We start from the raw sequence: 19,676 nt of genomic DNA on the forward strand, positions 1-19,676 counted from the left end.
ATCAGATTTCAGGAAGATTTACATTTGTTTCTCTTTGTTATCCACTTTCATGTGTGATTTGAAAACTTCACTATAAGCGAAGTAAAGGTTTCCTAGTGGCTTGATTACTGGTTTGGAACCATTATAAGGTGTAGTTAAATATTTATTACTACATTGTCATTCCATTACTATTTATTTTTTGTCTCTAAATCTACTAACTGAATTATTATTTGAATTGCAGTGAACAAATTATTTTTCTCTATGTTTATTTTCTCTATATCTCTGTTTCTCTACTTCTCAGCTATTGTAATTAGCTTCAAAATAGCCAGTAAATAACGTGGCTTATAGATGAAACATTCCTTAAAGAGAAGACACTGGCCCAGTCTTGTGCTCAGTGATATGACAAATGAAAGGTATATAAAAAATATTAGCACAGAGAGCTGTGTGATTCAGTCTGTGAGCTGATACTGCGGGATACAAACTGCAAGAAACTGCTTCCACTACTGAGGGGCTCCCTGGAAGGTGGTAGGTCGATGGTGAGAGTATTCAGCCCTCAAGAGTCTCCGGATGTTTTGGTTCAATTATTTTGTACAGTCCTCTGCCTACGCACTGGTCATTACAGGTCTATAGCTCCATCCCAAACCTCAGTCCCTTGTGAGGTGTTTTCTACCACATGCAAGTCTCTGTTCTACATCCTCTGCTTCATAGCCTGTGATGCTATCCAATACCCACCATGTCTCGCTTAGGGCTTCCGACCTGTCCCAGGATCCCTTCACTGTTTCTATTGTGTACCACATGCTTCATGCTCCCTATAAAGCTTTCCAAACTTACTTACCCCCTCGAGGTCGAATTCTCACGTTCTTTGGCACCACATCATTCCCAGCACTCACTTGACAGTATTCATTAGTATAATAAATCACAAAGAAGTAAATGAAGTAAATTGTACACTGGTGTTGTTGAATGTTTCCTCTGCTTGCATCCAGATCTGCGTTATTACAGAGAGCTAAAACATCGTTAGGTAAAGTATACGTTGACTCTTGACAGTGCCTGCTAAGAGTGGGGAATGGTGATGGCCATGGCAGGAAGAAGGTAGAAGAATGAATCATAGAATTGCTAGGTTGGAAAAGACCTTTGCGATTATCATAGAGTCCAACTGCACCTGTCCACTACTAAACAATATCTCTAACCACCTCATCTACCCGTCTTTTAAACAACACCAGGGATGGTGACTCAACCACCTCCCTGGGCAGCCTCTGCCAGTGCCTGATAATCCTTTTGGTGAAAAAATTTTCCCCGATGTCTAATGTGAACCTACCCTGGTGCAGCTTCATAGAAACATAGACTTGTAGAATAGTTTGGGTTGGAAGGGACCTTAAAGATCATACAGTTCCGACCCCTCTGCCATGGGCAGGGACACGTCCCACCAGACCATGCTGCCCAAGGCCCCATCCAACCTGGACTGGAACACTTCTAGGGATGGGGCATCCACAACTTCCCTGGGCAACCTGTGCCAGTATCTCACCACTCTTATGTCTAGTCTAAATGTTCCCCTCTCCAGTTTTTATCCACTCTCCCTCGTCCTATCACTACAAGCCTTTGTAAGCAGTCCCTCCCCAGCTTTGTTATAGCCCCTTCAGGTATTGGAAGGTCGCTATAAGGTCTCCTTGGAGCCTTCTCTTCTCCAGGCTGAACAATCTCAACTCTCTCAGTGTCTCCTCATAGCAAAGGTGTTCCAGCCATCTGATCATCTTTGTAGCCCTCCTCTGGACCCATTCCAACAGGTCCATTTTCCTTATGTTGAGGATTCCATAACTGGACATAATACTCCAGATGAGGTTTCACAGGAGAGGAATAGAGGGGCAGAGTCACCTCTATGGCTTGAGGGCATTCCCTCTTGTCCTATCACACGAGAGAAGAGTCCAACAGCCACCTCTCTACAACTTTCTTTCAGGCAGTTGCAGAGAGCGGTAAGGTCTCCCTCAGACTCCTTTTCTCCAGGCTAAACACTCCCATTTCCCTCAACCTCGTTTTGTGCTCCAGCCCTTCCTCCAGCAGCACAGCTGAGGAGGCAGCAATTACAGAATCACAGAATGGTTTGGGTTGGCAGGGACCTCAAGGACCTTCTAGTTGGAACCCCCTGCCATGGGTAGGGACACCTCCGTCTCTGTCAGGCCCCATCCAACCTGGCCTTCAACACCTCCAGGAAGGGGGCAGCCACAGCTTCCCTGGGCAGAACTGGGACGGGGCACGGTGGTGGCAGAAAGCGAACGGGGCTCACCCGGGGGAGCTCAGTGCCTGCAAAGGGCTGGCGCTCGGCACCGGAGGGCAGGGAATGCAGCCTCGGGGAATGCTCGCCGCCCGGGACGCTGCCGCCACCCTCTGGAACAGGGCAGCCGCCTGCGAGGAGTGGGAACCCGACCTCGCGGCTCCAGCTCGCCCGGAGATGAGTGTCCCCTGTACAGTGTGATCCGCCCTCAGCAGATGTGTCTGCTCTCATCCCCACTGTCTGCAGCCTTTCTCCATCTCCAGGGCAAGGGCAGGCAGAGCTGGAGCCAAAGCTCCAAATTGGCGACAGATTAGACTGTTGTGAAATTCACGATACCGTTAAAACGAGTCCTTGGAAAGTAACAGAATATGCACAAGATCGCTGGGAACATTTATGCGCGTGTCTAAGTGGGAAACGCATCCTGTCCCAGCTCCTGGGATCGCTCCCTCGTGTTGCCCAGCCCTGATAAAGCATGTTTGCTTTATAAAACTCCAAAACCAGTCTTAGAAAGTTTATTTGTCAGCATTTTCGGTATCACCCAGCCATGCCTGGTCTCAACCAGCGAGCCCGCACCTCCAGCCCTCAGCGCACCTGTGTGTGGAGCAGCCTGCCTGGGCCTGGGCAAAGGCACAGTGACACTGGGTGTGTGTGTGTCTGTCTCTGTAAGTCTATGTATCTATGTGTCTCTGTCCGTCTGTCCGTCTCTGTGTGTGTCCCTGTGAGTCTCTGAGTGTGTCTCTGTCCCTGTGTGTTTGCGTGTCTTTGTGAGTCTGTCTCTCTGTGTGTCTCTGTGAGTCTGTCTCTATGTGTCTGTGCCTGTGTGTTTATACGTGTGCCTACATACGTGTGTCTGTCTTTATCTCTGTGCGTCTGTGTCTGTGAGTCTGTCTCTCTGCCTGCGTTTATACGTGTCTACCTCTGTATGTGTCTGTGTGTTTATGTGTGTCTATGTGTGTGTCTATGTATGTGCCTGCCTGTGTGCCTGCCTGTGTCTCTGCTTTTGTGTTTATATGTGCGCCTATATATGTGTGACTGTCTGTGCGTGTCTGTGAGTCTGTATCTGTCTCTGTGTCTGTTATATGTGTGCTTATATATACGTGTGTCTGTGAACCTCCGTGCTCGTCTCTCTTCCTGTGTCTGTACCTGCACCTGTGTTTTCCTCCCCCCTTAGCCTCCCCCTTCCCTCGCGCTCCCGGCGGGGGGGCGGGGCGCCCCCGAGCACGCGCCGCCGCTCCCCTCCCGCCCCCCGTCGGGGCGGTCCCCGCGCACGCGCCGTGGCTCCGCCCCGCCCCCCCGGGCCGCGTGAGCAGAGGCGCGCGCGGACGGGCCCCAGGCGGGAGTGTGGGGCGATCGCTCCGCTGCGCCATGTTCGTGGCGCGGAGCATCGCGGCCGATCACCGTGACCTCATCCACGATGTCTCTTTCGACTTCCATGGGCGGCGCATGGCCACCTGCTCCAGCGACCAGAGCGTCAAAGTGAGCGGGAGGGGAAGCGGGGCGGGAAAAACAGGCCTACGGGGCGGCGGGAATGGGGGCTCCGTCACGGCGGGCCCCGAATGGGGGACGGAGGGGTTCGTGCCCCTCCCGGCCTGAGGTCCCGTTCCCGCAATGCAGAGTTAACCACTGAGCTCCCACCTGGAGTGTGGTGTCCAGTTCTGGAATCCTCAGCGTAAGAAGGATATGGAACTGTTGGAACGGGTCCAGAGGAGGGCCACAAGGATGATCAGAGGGCTGGAGCACCTCCTATATCAGCACAGGCTGAGAGAGTTGATGTTGTTCAGCCTGGAGAAGAGAAGGCTCCGAGGAGACCATATAGTGACCTTCCAGTACTTGAAGGGGCTACAAGAAATCTGGGGAGGGACTATTCACAAAGGCTTGTAGTGGTAGGACTAGAAGCAATGGGTATAATGGAGAGGGGCAGATTTAGACTAGACATAAGGAAGAACTTCATTATGAGAGTGATGAGGCACTGAAACAGGTTGCTTAGGGAAGGCGTGACTGCCCCATCCCTGAAGGTGTTCAAGGCCTGGTTGGATGGGGCATTGAGCAACCTGATCTGGTGGAGGTGTCCTTGCCCATGGCAGGGAGGTTGGAACTGGATGTTCTTTAAGGTCTCTTCTAACCCAAACCGTTCTATGATTCTTTATTTTTTGTCTAGTGAGAAGATGGGACAAAAATTCAGGAATTGCGTGGTTAGGTTGAAGAAATGTGATTTGCAGAGAGCAGTCACATCTCTTAGACCAGGTAGAGTGACAGAATGGCTTGGGCTGGAAGGGGTCTTAAAGATCATCCAGTTCCAACCCCCCTGCCATGGGCAGGGACACCTCCCGGCAGACCAGGTTGGTCAGAGTGAATGAAGAGAATTAGTTACTATTCTTAAAAAAGTAGAATATTTTTATATAAGCTAAGGAAAGTTAGAATGTTCCTCTTAGAGCATGTTTTCTGTCAAGCAGTGTTTTCACAGACGCTGTTCATTCTTTGGAGATCATAACGTCCCGTGTCCAGTCTGATCCGTGCTGAGCAGATGTGTCTGCTGTGATCCCCTCTGACTGCAGCCTTTCCCCATCTCCAGTGCAAGGTCAGGCAGAGTTGGCTCCAAAGCTCCCGATTGGCGACAGGTTGACTGTTGTGAAGTTCATGATAACGTTAGACTCAGTCCTAGGAAAGTAATGGAATGTGCATAAGATCTCTGTGAAGACGTATATACATGCATGTAAGTGGGAAATGCATCCTGTCCGCAGCTCTTGTCTGGCTGCACTGGATTGATGGAGATGGCTCCCTCACGTTGCCCAGGCCTGCAAAAAAAACTCCAAAATGAGTCTTAGAGAGTTTATTTGCCAGCATTTTCGATATCAAAAGCCTCATCTATCTTGGCCTTCCAACACCTCCAGGGATGGGGCATCTGCGGCTTCCCTCAGCAACCTGTGCCAGTGCCTTACCACCTTCATCGTAAACAATTTCTTCCTAATGTCTAATCTAAATCTTCTCCCTTCTAGTAAATGGTAAATAGTTGAATCACTTTTCCATACAAAGCTATGTCAAATGTAGATCAGGCTTAAAATTAAAAACAACTGAGCAGCCCCTTTCCCTGACCACACATTAAAAAGCAAAGAAAAAAATGCCACCAAAAAAACCTACCCACAAAAACGTACACAATGTCTGCCTTTGGTCTGGAGTAACTGTGTAAAACTTGCAGCCTAAACAGAGTGTTCTTGAAAAAGAAGCCAGGAGGTAGAACTCAAAAACTGTGTTCTTCAGCAGCGTAATGGTTTTTTTTTTCCTCATTGTAGCAGTATCCTTTATGGCACTGTGTTAAGTTTTGCTCTAACCAGTTTTACACCACTGCTGTTTCACAAGTCCTGTATCTGGCATAGGTCTCATTCTTGCTAGGTGGGCCCTGCAGAATTGGGGAGAAGTTATGAAGTTGGGCTGTGATGGTAACAACCAAGGTTGTTCTGAAGATGCAGAGCAGCAAAAGTGACACAGTGAATGAGTGACAGACAGAAGTGGGTGCCAGGCTTCTAGAAGTGCCTTTCATTTGTTTACATTTGTGTCTTCCTTCACAATTTTTCAGAAAAGAAGTCATAAAGTTGTATGGAGCATTGAGAGAAAGGACGATGAGGTGACTTGTTTGTAGTTGTATATCAAGGCAGAAACATTAGCAACAGAAACAAGATCTGTTTTCCCCACTTTTTGCTGTCCTGCTCTCTCTTTGAGATGATTGCCAGGAGCTACATCAGGATTTTGTGACCAGATCTGAGCACGTGCTGTGGTGAGGACCCCGGGGGCTTGAGCGTGAAAGTAAGCGGTGTACTCAAGGAACTGAGTGAATGAAGTGTTGAGAATTGTCATGAATTGTCTTCTATGAATAATTTCTTATTTAAAAAGGATAGTCATCATACAATAGTAAGTTTCCCAGGTGCATCCCTCTTCTTCCTACCTGTAGTAGGGATATTTTCAAGGTTGAGTGAAGTGTAGGTGTGTACTGAGCCGGGTAGAGTTTTCCAGATGAAAATGTTTAGTGATGTATATATGTATTCTTTAATGGCTGTGTTTTGTAATACTGTTCAGTGAGCTTTATATACAAATGATATGATGGTGTTTTGATTTCTTTATAGGTCTGGGACAAAAGTGAAAATGGGGATTGGCATTGCACTGCCAGCTGGAAGGTTTGTATTTATAAAAATTATACAATTATAACCATAATTTCTCCTTTGCTTTTGAGGAAACATACTTAGTTTTTGCTGGCTTGTAGAGCAGAAATACTTCTGGTTTGTTATAGATTCTGTATTTCTTATGATAAAACACTTTTTCTCTGCTTTTGTTAAACATCCCTACTGTCTCTCACATAAAGCAGAGCCTAGCGTGCAGTCTTATATTATCAGTATTTATAGTTATGTTGGCAGACTTTCTTATCATTAAACCTAGCGGTAACTGGTGCTAAGGGAGTTGGAAAACAGTACCTTTGTTTTTCTTTGAATATTTCCATTTGGCATATTGTAAGACTTTAAAAACAAAGGGGAGAAAAAAAGAAAAAGGAAGAGGTCTGGCTATTAAATGTTACAATATCTGACCTCTGTTTTTTTTTTTCCAAAACCTTTCTGCAAACTGTGTCATACAGAGACTCTGCTTTGTCGGGATAATTGGTGCATTCACCTTATCCTTGAACTTGTATTTAATAGGACCACAATACAATAATCCCTGTAAATGGAAACACAAATGAAGCTTTGGAATTCCCCTTCTCTAAAAAAGGAAGCTTAAGGTTGACTAGGTATGAAAGAGGAATTTCACGGAAAAAGGGAGAAGACAAGTGATACTCTGCATAATTTTTGGAGAAGTACAGGCAAGTTAGATGTGAGCATGGTAATGCCTGAAAATTTGAAATCTGTGCTTTTTGTGCCAAAGCAAAATCTTAGCTCGGAACTTACAGTTTAAAGGAGTAATAAATAATGCCTTGAAATACACTTGTAATCACTACCTCTTTAGCATTAACTAATAGCAACAAAACTTTATAGCACTTATGGGAATAAACAAATGCAAAAGAACATAGAATCATAGAATCATGTTCAGATCCCTTTGCAGAGCCTCTCTACCCTCCAGCAGATCCACACTTCCACCCAGCTTAGTGTCATCTGCAAACTTGCTAAGGGTGCACTCAATGCCTTCATCCAGGTCATTGATAAAGACATTGAACAGGGCTGGACCCAGTACCGAGCCCTGAGGAACCCTACTTGTAACTGGCCTCCAACTGGAGTTAACTCCATTGACCACCACTCTCTGGGCCTGGCCATCCAACCAGTTTTCAACCCAGGAGAGTGTGCGCCTGTCCAGGCCAGAGGCAGACAGTTTCTGAAGCAGAATGCTGTGAGAAACTGTGTCAAAGACTTTACTGAAGTCCAAGAAGACTACATCCACAGCCTTTCCCTCATCCAGTAGTCGAGTCACTTTGTCATAGAAGGCGATCAGGTTAGTTTGGCAAGATCTGCCTTTCGTGAACCCGTGTTGACTGGGCCTGATCACCCGGTTCTCTTGCATGTGCTTCATGATAGCACTCAAGATCACCTGTTCCATGACTTTCCCTGGCACTGAGGCCAGACTGACAGGCCTGTAGTTCCCTGGATCCTCCCTGCAACCCTTCTTGTAGATGGGCACATTAGCCACCCTCCAATCCAGTGGAACTGCCCCAGTCAGCTAGGACTGCTGGAAGATGATGGAAAGGGGTTTGGAAAGGACATCCGCCAGCTCCTTCAATACTCTTGGGTGGGTCCCATCTGGCCCCATAGACTTGGGGTGTCTAGCTGGGCAAGCCTCTAACCACCTCCTCTTCGATCATGGGAGCCTCGTTCTGTTCCTCTAACTCCTGGGTTTGTACAGAGGGGGAACAACTTCCCTTACTATTAAAGACTGGGGCAAAGAAGGCATTAAGTACTTTAGCCTTGTCCTCATTTCTTGTCACTGTTGTTCCTTCTGCATCCAATAGGGACTGAATATTCTCCCTAGTCCTCCTTTTCTTGTTAATGTATTCGTAGAAAGATTTTTTTATTATCTTTCACAGATTTAGCCAATTTGATTTCTAGTTGGGCCTTAGCCCTCCAGATTTTTTCCCTGCACGATCTCTCTTCCTCCCTGTAGTCCACCCAAGACAGAATAGGCTTCAAAGGACTAGTATTACTGCTTCCTAGAATTTACTTCTGCTTCCGCAGGTCACGAAAATGTATGATTGGTTGGAACTAATGCAGTAAGTCTGTTTCTCCATAGTCTGTTTTGGTGTTGTCTTGCAGACACATAGTGGATCTGTGTGGCGTGTGACATGGGCCCATCCTGAATTCGGACAGGTCCTGGCATCCTGCTCTTTTGATAGAACAGCAGCTGTATGGGAAGAAATAGTGGGAGAGTCAAATGATAAACTCCGAGGCCAGAGTCACTGGGTGAGACTTTTAACATATCAATCACCGTTCCTATATGTTCCAATATAAACAGATTTTTCTGTGCCTTATTGATTTGTTTGCTTATCATAATGGGCTGGACCTTTAAACTGTTTAAATTCCAGAAGTAAACAGAAGACTAAGCATGAAAATTGTTCTAAATACAGAGTTACTGGACAATTCTATTCCCGAAACAGAGAAAGCTCCCTGTCTTATTATGTTAACATGTAGTTTTCCTGATTCCACTTGTGTTTTCTAATGTGTGGAAACATTCCAATATAGAGCATTTGGGAAAAATAGCTAAATGGCAACATTCAGGCCATTAGTGTCACTCTTATTGGTTTTCTTAATAAGGTGTTCCCTTGCAAACAATTTGCAGACCTGAATACCCATCTACAGTAGAATTAAAGTTGTGGTGTTTTTCTTCTGTTTCATGCTGTTCTTTTTCATCTTTTAAACAATAGATCAAGATTTGGGAGCAAGAATAGTTTGCTTGAAAGGGGATATTCTGGGCAGTATTTCATCAAGGGAATTTTATGCCTAAACAGATTATTTTGCAGCTATTCTTCATGTGTAATCTTGTATACCTCAGTATGTTATTCCTGCCTTTAGTGTTTTATTTTGCTTTAGATTGCTAAAATATCTGCAGTTTTCTACTTTATACTGAAGTTTTCTGATATTAAAATAATCTGAAGTAATTGTGAAGCGTCAAGACCTTTGGCACCCAGTGGGGTATGAAAAGTGACTTCTGTGTGCAGGAGGCAGTTGCGATGTGTAGTTTCTAGCTCAAACTCATACTTTTGGTAGAAAGGAGACAACTTGAAAAACAAAGGTTTGTGACTTTCACCATAGGTAATCGTCCTGTCAAATATCACCCATTCCCTTATGAGAAATACTTAGGTTGGAAAATGCTTCATGGTAAACTTGGACAGCATGACATTAGGAAGTGGCGTTGCTAGGCATCACAGTTAATATTGTCACCAATTTGAATTAAGAGAACAGTTTCAAACTGCCTATGGCTAATATTCTTTTTGTTATCAGAAGGTTGATACCACTGTGAGTATATCTCTTGGTGCTTGAAATTGCATCCCTGCAATGATCTGTTGTTTCTCCAGTTCATTGGTGTATGAAGTTGTTTGGGTTTTTTAGTTCTTGGTGAGAGAGGTGAGTGATTCTATGGAATCATGCTGTTAGATTTTTCAGTAACCTTCCTTAGGGAATAAATTTTTGATGGAAATTTATACCATTTCTTTCAAGAATTTCTGCTTTTCTTTGCAGGTGAAGAGGACCACTCTAGTGGACAGTAGGACATCAGTTACAGATGTGAAGTTTGCTCCCAAGCATATGGGTCTTATGTTAGCAACATGTTCGGCAGATGGAGTTGTAAGGATTTATGAAGCTCCAGATGTGATGAATCTCAGTCAATGGTCCCTGCAGCATGAAATTTCATGTAAGCTAAGCTGCAGTTGTATTTCTTGGAATCCTTCAAGGTATGTTATTAAAACTGTAGGTGTTGCTTTATAACTGTTTAAGCAGAAGATCCAAGAAGTTAGTCCTACCTAAAACGTGCGTGGAGAAGACTTGAGTGCACATTACTCAGATCTGAAAGAAAGCTTATAACATTTTGTTTGGTTTTTTTTTTTTTAAATCAAATTTGGCAGAGCCAGAGGAGTGTTACAAAAAGTCCTTCTGTACTTTGTGAGGAAACATTCCCAGTTTAATTATTTTTAACAAGCAACAAGCTAAAAAGCTGTGGGGTGTTATTTATCCCACAGAACATAACTGGGATTTTCATAAGAGAAAGTGTTTATGAAGGGACAGTTCCTGTCTCTTTCTTCCTTCCTTATGAGAAATGTTGCGATAGTAATAATTTTGATGGCTCTAACAAGAACACATGCCCTTGCCAGTGTAACAGAATACTACAAACCACAGAAATCTTGCTAGCACAAATACAAAGCCTAAGACTTGTTCTTTTAGTTGTATTCCTCACCCAGAAGAATACATACAAGCGGAGGTTCTTTGCATCTCATGTCACATCCTGCCCCAGCAATAATTGGAAGGGAAAAACCGTTCAGGGCTGAACTGCTTGGGATTCTGTTTGTTCAGAAGCACTTCACAGCTTTCCCTACAAAAGTAGTGCTCTGTGTCCTGGTGATCCAGTTATTCTTCTAGTCAGTAGTAGTAATCTATGCTGAAGCTCCAGACTACAGGCTTTCCCTTTAACGCATGGGTTGAGGTTAAAAGTTGACTTAAAAACTGGAACTTTGGCTACATTTGGTTTTTGTAATCTGACTTCCAAAACCTGAATAAAATCCTACTAAATCAGTCATTAAAAGTATTGCAATGAATGCAGATTCTGCCATGAAGTGTATGGCAAATACTTGACTGCAGATGCATACATAAAATCAACTTGACTCTCTGAGAGCACCACCTTGAATTGCCAAATAATATTCCTTAGTGATTTCTCCTTGGCAGATGTATAACGCAGGCATTCAAAACAAAATAATGGAGATTATACTGGAAACTGCGAAAGCACTTAGTCATGCTTCCTTGTGATTATTTCGTCCCATTGTGATTTTTTTTGGTAATTGTTTTGGTTTTGTTACAGATAATATGTCTGAAATGTAGAAAATGGGTTGGTGTACTTTCCATGAAATCATATGTAAGCATAACGGTATTTGTTTTCACCTTTTAGCTCTCGAGCACATGCTCCAATGATAGCGGTAGGAAGCGATGACAACAGTCCAAATATATTGGCAAAGGTTCAAATTTATGAATATAACGAAAATACCAGGTATGCTAAATGACAATTTATAACATTTGTGAGGTCTTAAAGTAGTTTGTAATGTATGAGCTTCTATATTATTCCTGTCATTAGATGTGGAGTGAAGTAGTAAATAACACCTTAATTCTGCCTCTGGGGTGTTGGATGGGAAAGGAGGGCGACCTCAGAACGGTGACTGGTGTTAACAGATGTGATAGTGATAATTTTCTTCCATCTTGGTGCAGAAATGCCAGTGTTCGAACCCAAATTTTAAAGGGAGAATTGTTTCTGCTTCTACTGATTCACATGCTTAGTTTTCCACAAGGCATTAATGGGACAGAGTAGAAGTTTGAATTGTGTTGCACTGGGTACTGCTCGAGGCGACCTTGAAGTACTTTTAAAGGCACGTTTATAATGACAAAGCCCTGTGAATTACCAATGATCTGTGAATGTTCAGTTTGTACAGTTAAGAATTCAGAACCAGAAAAAGTCAGGAAGTGTATGCCCAACCACTTCCAATTAAATAATGACAGTGGACTTGTGTTTCATTCAGGCCAATTGGTGTAGGAAAGGATCCAAGGTGTTTGGTGGGTTTATGCCTGGCCTCAGATGGTGTTCTCTGTGCATTAACAATAAAGAAAAGTTGTTGTAGCTTTACCTGGTGGTAAATAAGAAAACGGAATACGTTTTGTCACACAGCGGAGGAGGCATATAGTGGCCTGCTTAGAAGCACAGAAAATTTAGTAAGTTACTGAGAAACAAATTCACTTTAGATTTGTGAATGGAAGAATTTTTTTATTTTCCTCTTCCATCTATAGGCAGAAATCTTGTTTGTACTGGAATCCTTGCTTTGTTGTATGATTTAGCATACTATTGTTAGTGGTTACTGTATCTGTCCCTTTCTGAAGGAACCAGCTTGTAATCATGACTTATAATTAAACTTACATTAAGAAATATTTTTATTTTTGCAAGTCTTGCCATGCATCCTACCCCTTTTTGACTGTTCCACTATGCCTGGTTTACGTAATTTGCCTCACTGACAATTTTGATGGCACTAAAGGTTAATTTCTTACGCTGTACAGGAAATACGCAAAAGCAGAAGCTCTGATGACAGTCACAGATCCCGTACATGACATTGCATTTGCTCCAAATCTGGGAAGATCCTTCCACATTTTAGCTGTAGCAACCAAAGATGTACGAATTTTCACGCTAAAACCTCTAAGGTGAGCTTAAAAGGAAGAAACTTTGGTGTGATACGGTGCATACTGTATAGTCTTATTGTAGGGGTGTCTGCAAAGCACATGTAGTAACTTAGTGTATGTGGGATTGGTTTTTTTAGCAGCCTGATTTTTAAAATGATGAGATTGTGAGCAAGTTTCTGTTTGTCTGAACACCTCTTAATACTACTTATTAACAATATTACATAAACTCCTTGAAAGATGTAGTCCTCTCTTTTTGTCATCACGTTCAAGTCCAGACCTTTGAAGAGTTGTGTGCAGAACTGTTGCTTTTCTCTTAAACAGGAAAGAATTGACTTCATCTGGAGGATTAACAAAATTTGAAATTCATATTGTGGCACAGTTTGATAATCACAACTCCCAGGTGTGGCGAGTGAGCTGGAATATTACAGGCACAGTGCTTGCTTCCTCTGGGGACGACGGCTGCGTTAGGCTCTGGAAGGGTAAGGTCACCCACCTGAAACACAAGCTTTTGTAGTATCCTGAATATTCTTGAGAAGTTTTACTCAAAAAGTAGTTTTCGAGTAAAAGTTGATTTTAGGTTTTTGAATGATAGATTTTTATATTTCTATTTACATTTCAGAAAAAGGAAATTACTTACTGTGCGGGAACATTTGCATGATTTAGGCTGCTGTGAATAGTTGTTACATACCCTCAAATCATTTCACCAGACCAGAACTGTGTAAAGTTGCCGTTTTTTAAGTTAGCACAGGTGCTGCATTCCTGTCTGTTCTTGCTGCCAAAACCAGAAAATCTACGTTCTGTCACAACCCTCAGGCAAACTGGCTTATTTCTGTTAAAGTTTCCAAAGGCAACAAAACCCCTACAGTGGCAGGTTCCTCATCCATTCATATTTGTTTCTCAGTATTTAAATAAAAGAAACTCATTCTTGCTGCTGAACAAAACTGAGTTTTAAGTTGTGGGTAGGCAAAGAATGCCAGACGGCTGAAGGGCCAGATCCTCATCTGTTTGGAATGTATATATTGGTATTGAAGTTCAATTCTAACTCACACCAGCTGCCTAGCAGCTGAAATATCATAGCTGTATCAAAAGCTGAGCTTCAGAAGAGAAACTAATGTGTTTATCTCTCTATATTTGCAGCTAATTACATGGACAACTGGAAGTGTACGGGTATACTGAAAGGTAACGGGAGTCCAGTGAATGGTAGTTCTCAGCAGGGGATTTTTAATGCCTCTCTAGGTTCTGCCAATACAAGTCTACAGAATTCACTAAATGGATCATCTGCCAGCAGGTAGGTTAATTAATAGAGAGACTGAATTTCAGTAAATATTCTCTTCTCTGAATCTTCTTAATTGTACTCAGCCTTCATATTGGTTTTACTTTTTTTTTAAGTGCTATTTCATTTCTTGCATCAACACTTGTACAACCTCTTCTGGTTTTGCTCTGTGGTGGTGTCTGTTCATGCCAGTCTTAAAAGGAAAGTGAACAAAACCATAAGCGAGACTCAATCATTCTATGCAATGTAAACAATGATTTTCACTTTTAGTCCTTTCACATTATTAAAAGTAACTTCTCTGAAATAGAACAAACGAGGAGAAACTCTGTCATACTGCTGTGTGACTGCCCTTTTGGTTTAGATGCATGTTTAAAAGTGAAGTAAAAATACAGCAACGAATTGGTTTTCTCTGGGATAATGTAGCAGAAAGGAAGGAGGAAAACATACTTTGTAATGTATGGTTTCAGCAGTCCTGTGCTGGTGTTAGTTTACTTCCGTTTTTCAGGACTAACGTTAATTGAATGAAAGTTTGGGGTTTTTTAGTCTTCCTCATATGGCATTCTTACTGCAGATTAACATGCTTTATCTGTTATGCTTTTATTCTGTAATAATTGCTGTTTAGTACTTGAAATTAACTGCCTCTTCTGAAAGCCATTTTAATTTGTGCACACCAAAATCCAGAAATGCACTGAGCCCTGCATTTGTATGGCGGACTGCGTGCAATTAGCTTTTCAGGGTGTCTCATATGTAAGGACTAGATGTGGCCAGATTCCATAGCAGCAGCTTCCAAGTTTGGCTGCCTGTATTTCTTTTCAAATGCCTTGGGATAGCCTCTACTTCCATCTACACGCAGCTACTAATCTGGTGCTTTTTCAGTTTAAAATGCTCATCTGTACAGTACTCTGCCAGTTTGCTTTTGGGTAATAGCCTTCACTCCTCCTCAGCAGTCAGTCCCAAAGGGCAGTTCTGGCTTTCAGATCCCTATGGAACACAGAAGGGCTTTCAATTTCCTCACAAGATAAAATGGGAGAGTGATGGGCCAACTCTTCAGCAAGAAAGGAGGCCAAAATGATATTGGTCACCTGGTTGCAGTTGCTACTTGGAGTGTAGCAAAAACAATGCTGAAATATAGTCCTGTCTTGGAAATGTGATATCCAAAGCTCTATCTGCTTTGGCTCCTTTAGGGAGGTACAGACGCTTTTATAACTCTTCAGCATAGGGAGTGGTTTCACAATCTCCTTATCTAACACTCGGCTGCTGCCAGCAAGATTAGTCTCCCTGCCCCATTGGTTGTTCTCCTCTCCGTGAAGCTGGTAGTAAGCCGTGGTGAAACTGAAACTCCTGGTGTTATCGTAGACCCCCTCCATTGCCCTGTATTTTGAAAGTGAGGGTTTTGTTTTGTTTTTTAATAAATCGTTCTTGGCTCCAATTTGGAATTAACTTTTGTTACAGAATTAAGTCCATGGCTGTGGAATTTCAAAATACACAGCGTCTTTTCTTATGATTGAGCCTGACTATAAAAAAGATGCACTTAACTACATGTTTTCTTTCATAATTGCATTGGCTTGAATTGCATAAGCACAGTTGCTAACTTTTGGTTTAGTGTATTAACACATAGTACAGGTTTATGCACTGACATTTGACTAAATTGATATGCTACACAGAATTTGTTTTGTCTGTAACTGTAGATGGTACGTTTTGGTGTCTATACATTTTAAACACTTTAAAACAGCTAAAGCTTAGGCAGATCTGGAAACCTTTGTTAAAGCATGATCAGCAAACTGGATTTGTAATCAAAAGAGTTTCAGGACAGATGATGTAGATAGGGAAATAAATTAGCAGGGCTATGTTGTTATGTTAATATAATTGTATGTCTAGATTTATGATACAATTTCCATTCTCCATTTGTATTATGTCCTTTTTAACAGAAAGCAGAGCTGATACCAAGCTAACTGGAGTAACTTTGGTGTTTTGCTGCTTGTTGCATGCACACAGGAATGGAAAACGAACTCCTTTTTCCCCTCCCCAACGCCGTTTGATCTCTCCCAAGACACCAGCAGCCTGCTAACTACTAAATGCTATTCAAAAAGCCTTTTTAAAACACGTTGTGTACGTTTTTTGTACTACCCCGCACAGTTTGATACTGTTGGAACTCCTGATAGAAAAATACTTGGAGAGGCTTCTTGTTTGGAAAAAAAGGCAAAACCACAAACAACAACCCTAACCCCAAAACCTCCATCCAAACATCTATTTTTTAAAGCTTGTCAAATTAAAATACATGAGTAAAAATGAGAATTTTGGTCCTTGATTGGGATGGGAGGAGGGAAGTGACCGTTAAAATTTTCATTTGAAGTGTTTTGATAACTAATTTGTTTTGCATTTCATAGTGTTCAGCATTTGATTAAAATTCCTAAACATCACGTGTTTGTAATTGCTTTGTAATATATGAAACTGTTAGTTTTAAAGGAATAAGAAAAGTGTGTTTTGATAATTGTACAGATGGGTAGCTTTTAGAAGTTTCTTATTGCTTCATTTATACCTTAGTATGACTTCAAATAAATGTTTTGTAAGTACCGTCATACTTTCTTCATCCTAAAAGAAGTACTTTTTCTGATATGTGCTTGTACATTCCTATGGAGTAACTAAAATTCTTGAAGCATAGTAGCCTAAAAAACACAGGCACTTGAGCCATATGAAGATTGAAAGCAAAATGAAGCTTGTTGTGAGCTGTCTCATGATTTCATTAATCGCTGTTCCTTTATGTAAGTCCACTGAACTGTAAACATGACCGAAAACACCTGTAGGTATCTAATATACTAAAATGCACAAGTATTACGGGTAAGTTCTAGTAAGAACAGTAGAAAAATAACATGGAATGGCAGAATTCCGAGTCTTGCATTCACCAGGAATCTTAAATTTACAAGGATTTTGCAGAAATTTGTAAATACCTACAAAGATTGTATTTCATTTAAAGGAGTTATTCTCTGTAAATGTATATTATTAAATTTAAGTACTGTAAAAACAATTTTTTTACATCTAGAAGTGCTGTGAAGTTAATCTGAATTAGATGCTTATGCAGAAAATGTGCTTGGAAATATTTAATGTATATTTTGTATCACAAATGAAGCGTTCCTAAAAGCTCTGTTAACAAATTGCAAGAATTCTTGGAGAATGAAAGCCTGTTAATAGCTGTGCTCCAACATCCTTTTGATTTCCAAAGCAATCTGTTCTTTTGTAAAAAATGTATACTAGGGTTATTATGATGGTGTTCTTTTCTATGAATTTCAGTGGAAAAGACTGTATGATCTTCCTTTAAAGAACAGTTTCCAGATTTGTCTTGTTTTGAATTACAAGCCTTAATTTTTGCTATTATGTTCTATTGGTTTTGGCATGGATATACTAAAGCTTTTTTTTTTTTCCAGCATGTCTTTTCTCCCCTTTGGTTCTCCTTGTATTTACTACCTTTCTCTTGTTCTTGTTTTGTTTTTTTGTTTTGTTTTGTTTTGGTTTTGGTTTTTTGTTTTGGTGTTTTGTTCCTTTCTTAATTGTTTCAGGTATTTCTTTCCCCCTCTGGATTCCCCACGGGCTGGATCAAGATGGTCCAGTCATGCCCAGCTCCTTCCTCCTCCTCCTCTGATAGAGCACTCTTGCGATGCTGACACTGCCAACCTCCAGTATCCTCACCCTCGCAGACGATGTGTATCTCGGCCTCTTAATCTTTTACCTGAGAATGAAGGGGTTTAACATGTTACTTAGATAAACTGGAAGGGCCTTATTCTGGTGTTTGTGAATGCTTCCATTTCCAGCTGCCTTTGTATTCCCTTTCACAGAAAAAGTTTGGGAACTGGATGCATGATTTGCAAAACCAACTACATTTGTAATGTGTCATTTATGTTTTTGTATCAAAGGAACATTTTAATCTGTGCCCTTCGAACTATGGCAACACAAACAGTATTAGCTACTCCGTAAATAGCTTATGGGTGACTGCGATATGCCTGTCCTTTTTTCTTTTCTTTTTTTCCTTTTATTTTTGGAATCAGTTTAGTGTGGTTTTGAATTTTTTTTGGTTTTGTATATTGCACTAACAACTGTGAAATGTATTCTCAAACATGCCTTTCAGAAGCTGTTGAGTCACTAAAGGATGATTTTAGATGAACTCGTAAAAGAAAACCATTCCTGTGAATACTGCAGCAAAACAGTTTGGGGTGTTTGGTTACTAAAGAATTTTCCATCTTGCTGTATAAATATTTAAATTTTCTAATTGTGGTTGACTAATAAACTTATTCTAAACTGTCTGTGTTAGTATGCTTTCTCTCATAATGAGCACTTTGCTTAACAGGTTCCCGATCAAGGAGCATTTTAGACTCATGGGTCCATTCTCGTAGCTTTTGTTAATGTGAAGTTGCGAAGGTCTGCAGAGACTCCTAGAGTTCATAGAATCATTAGAGATTGGCAATTCCAGACGTACCTGTCTACTACTCAATCATGGCCCCAAGCGCCTCACCTACCTGCCTTTTAAAGATCTCCAGGGATGGTGACTTGGCCACTTCCCTGGGCAGCCTCTGCCAGTGCTTGAGAACCCTTTTGGTGAAAAAATTTTTCCTGATATCCAATCTGAACTTCCCCTGGTGCAGCTTAAGGCCATTCCCTCTTGTTCTATCGCCCATCACTTGGGAGAAGAGACCAACACCCACCTCTCTGCAACCTTCTTTCAGGTAGTTGTAGAGAGCAATAAGGTCTCCCCTCAGCCTCATCCAGGCTGAAGAACCCCAGTTCCCTCAGCTGCTCCTCATGAGACTTGTTCTGCAGCCCCTTCACCAGCTTTGTTGCTCTTCTCTGGACACGCTTCAGGACTGCAATGTCTTTCATGTGGTGAGGGGCCCAAAACTGAACACAGGATTCAAGGTGTGGTCTCACCAATGCTGAGTACGGGGGTAGAATCACTTCCCTGGGCCACACGACCACACTGTTTTGGATATTGGGCACTGGCAGACACTGCCCAGGGAGAAGGTGGAGTCACCATCCCTGGAGGTGTTCAAAATACAGGTAGATGAGGTGCTTGGGGATATGGTTTAATAGTGGAATGGTACAGATGGACTTGACCTCAAAAGGTCTTTTCCAGCCTAGCGATTCTATTATTCTTTTCCAGTGATTGGATAATTAACTCAGGATGTTTTTAAGAACTAGTAGCGACTGAAAGGCCCCCTTTTTTGATGTGTCAGCACAATGTCATTAACTCAAGCTAAGGCTGATGTGAGGCCTGGGGGGATAAAACTGGACAATGACTACATGGTATTGCTAGGGAGTAGCATTACTGCACAGGATGTAATTGCTGAGCTTGTTAGCAGATCTTAAGGGGAGGAAGGATAAGGGTGGGCTCTGTGCAGCAGAAACCCAAAGTGCTGTAGTGTATTTCAGAGTGCTTCAAAATGGGCTTGTGCTACTTCTGGACTAGACGACTAGTGTGAGGTAATGAGAGGGCAATCTGCATTCATCCCAAATGCTAGCCATTTCCCCTGAGTTTTACTGGTATACTGAAAACTGTTTGCTCAGGTGCTATATTTTTTGCTCAGATACACCGTATTTGTTTCTCAGTTTATGTCTGAGGAACTTAGTTTTAATTTACTAAAAAAACATGAGAGGTAACAATGGTGTCGGGAAGTGCTCGCTAATCCTGCGTGGAGGTAAGCTGGCGTTTTTCAGCAAGCAGGAACAGAACTTTGGGGGAGGGAGTCTTAGTAAAAGCAAATTCTTTAACAAAAAGAAA

The 19,676-nt window shown here is 42.1% G+C and overlaps 1 protein-coding gene across 2 annotated transcripts; it reads left to right on the forward strand.

The window, feature by feature from the left end:
- The first annotated feature begins 3,511 nt into the window (after nucleotides 1-3,511).
- On the forward strand, nucleotides 3,512-18,197 carry SEH1L (SEH1 like nucleoporin). 2 transcript variants are annotated; one of them, XM_009567998.2, is made up of 9 exons: nucleotides 3,512-3,721; nucleotides 6,364-6,414; nucleotides 8,527-8,673; nucleotides 9,949-10,160; nucleotides 11,366-11,464; nucleotides 12,517-12,657; nucleotides 12,958-13,115; nucleotides 13,774-13,924; nucleotides 17,464-18,197. In XM_009567998.2, exons 1-9 carry the CDS (start codon nucleotides 3,611-3,613, stop codon nucleotides 17,651-17,653), a joined length of 1,260 nt encoding a protein of 419 aa, XP_009566293.1. In that variant the 5' UTR covers nucleotides 3,512-3,610; the 3' UTR covers nucleotides 17,654-18,197. The 2 variants fall into 2 exon arrangements, with proteins under 2 accessions (XP_009566293.1, XP_053915151.1); XM_054059176.1 differs by lacking the exon at nucleotides 17,464-18,197 and adding an exon at nucleotides 15,838-17,393 and having other exon boundaries at nucleotides 3,516-3,721.
- Nucleotides 18,198-19,676: the final 1,479 nt, after the last annotated feature.

Source organism: Cuculus canorus, chromosome 2 (genome assembly GCF_017976375.1).
Source record: "Cuculus canorus isolate bCucCan1 chromosome 2, bCucCan1.pri, whole genome shotgun sequence".
NCBI classification, from domain to species: Eukaryota; Metazoa; Chordata; class Aves; order Cuculiformes; family Cuculidae; genus Cuculus; species Cuculus canorus.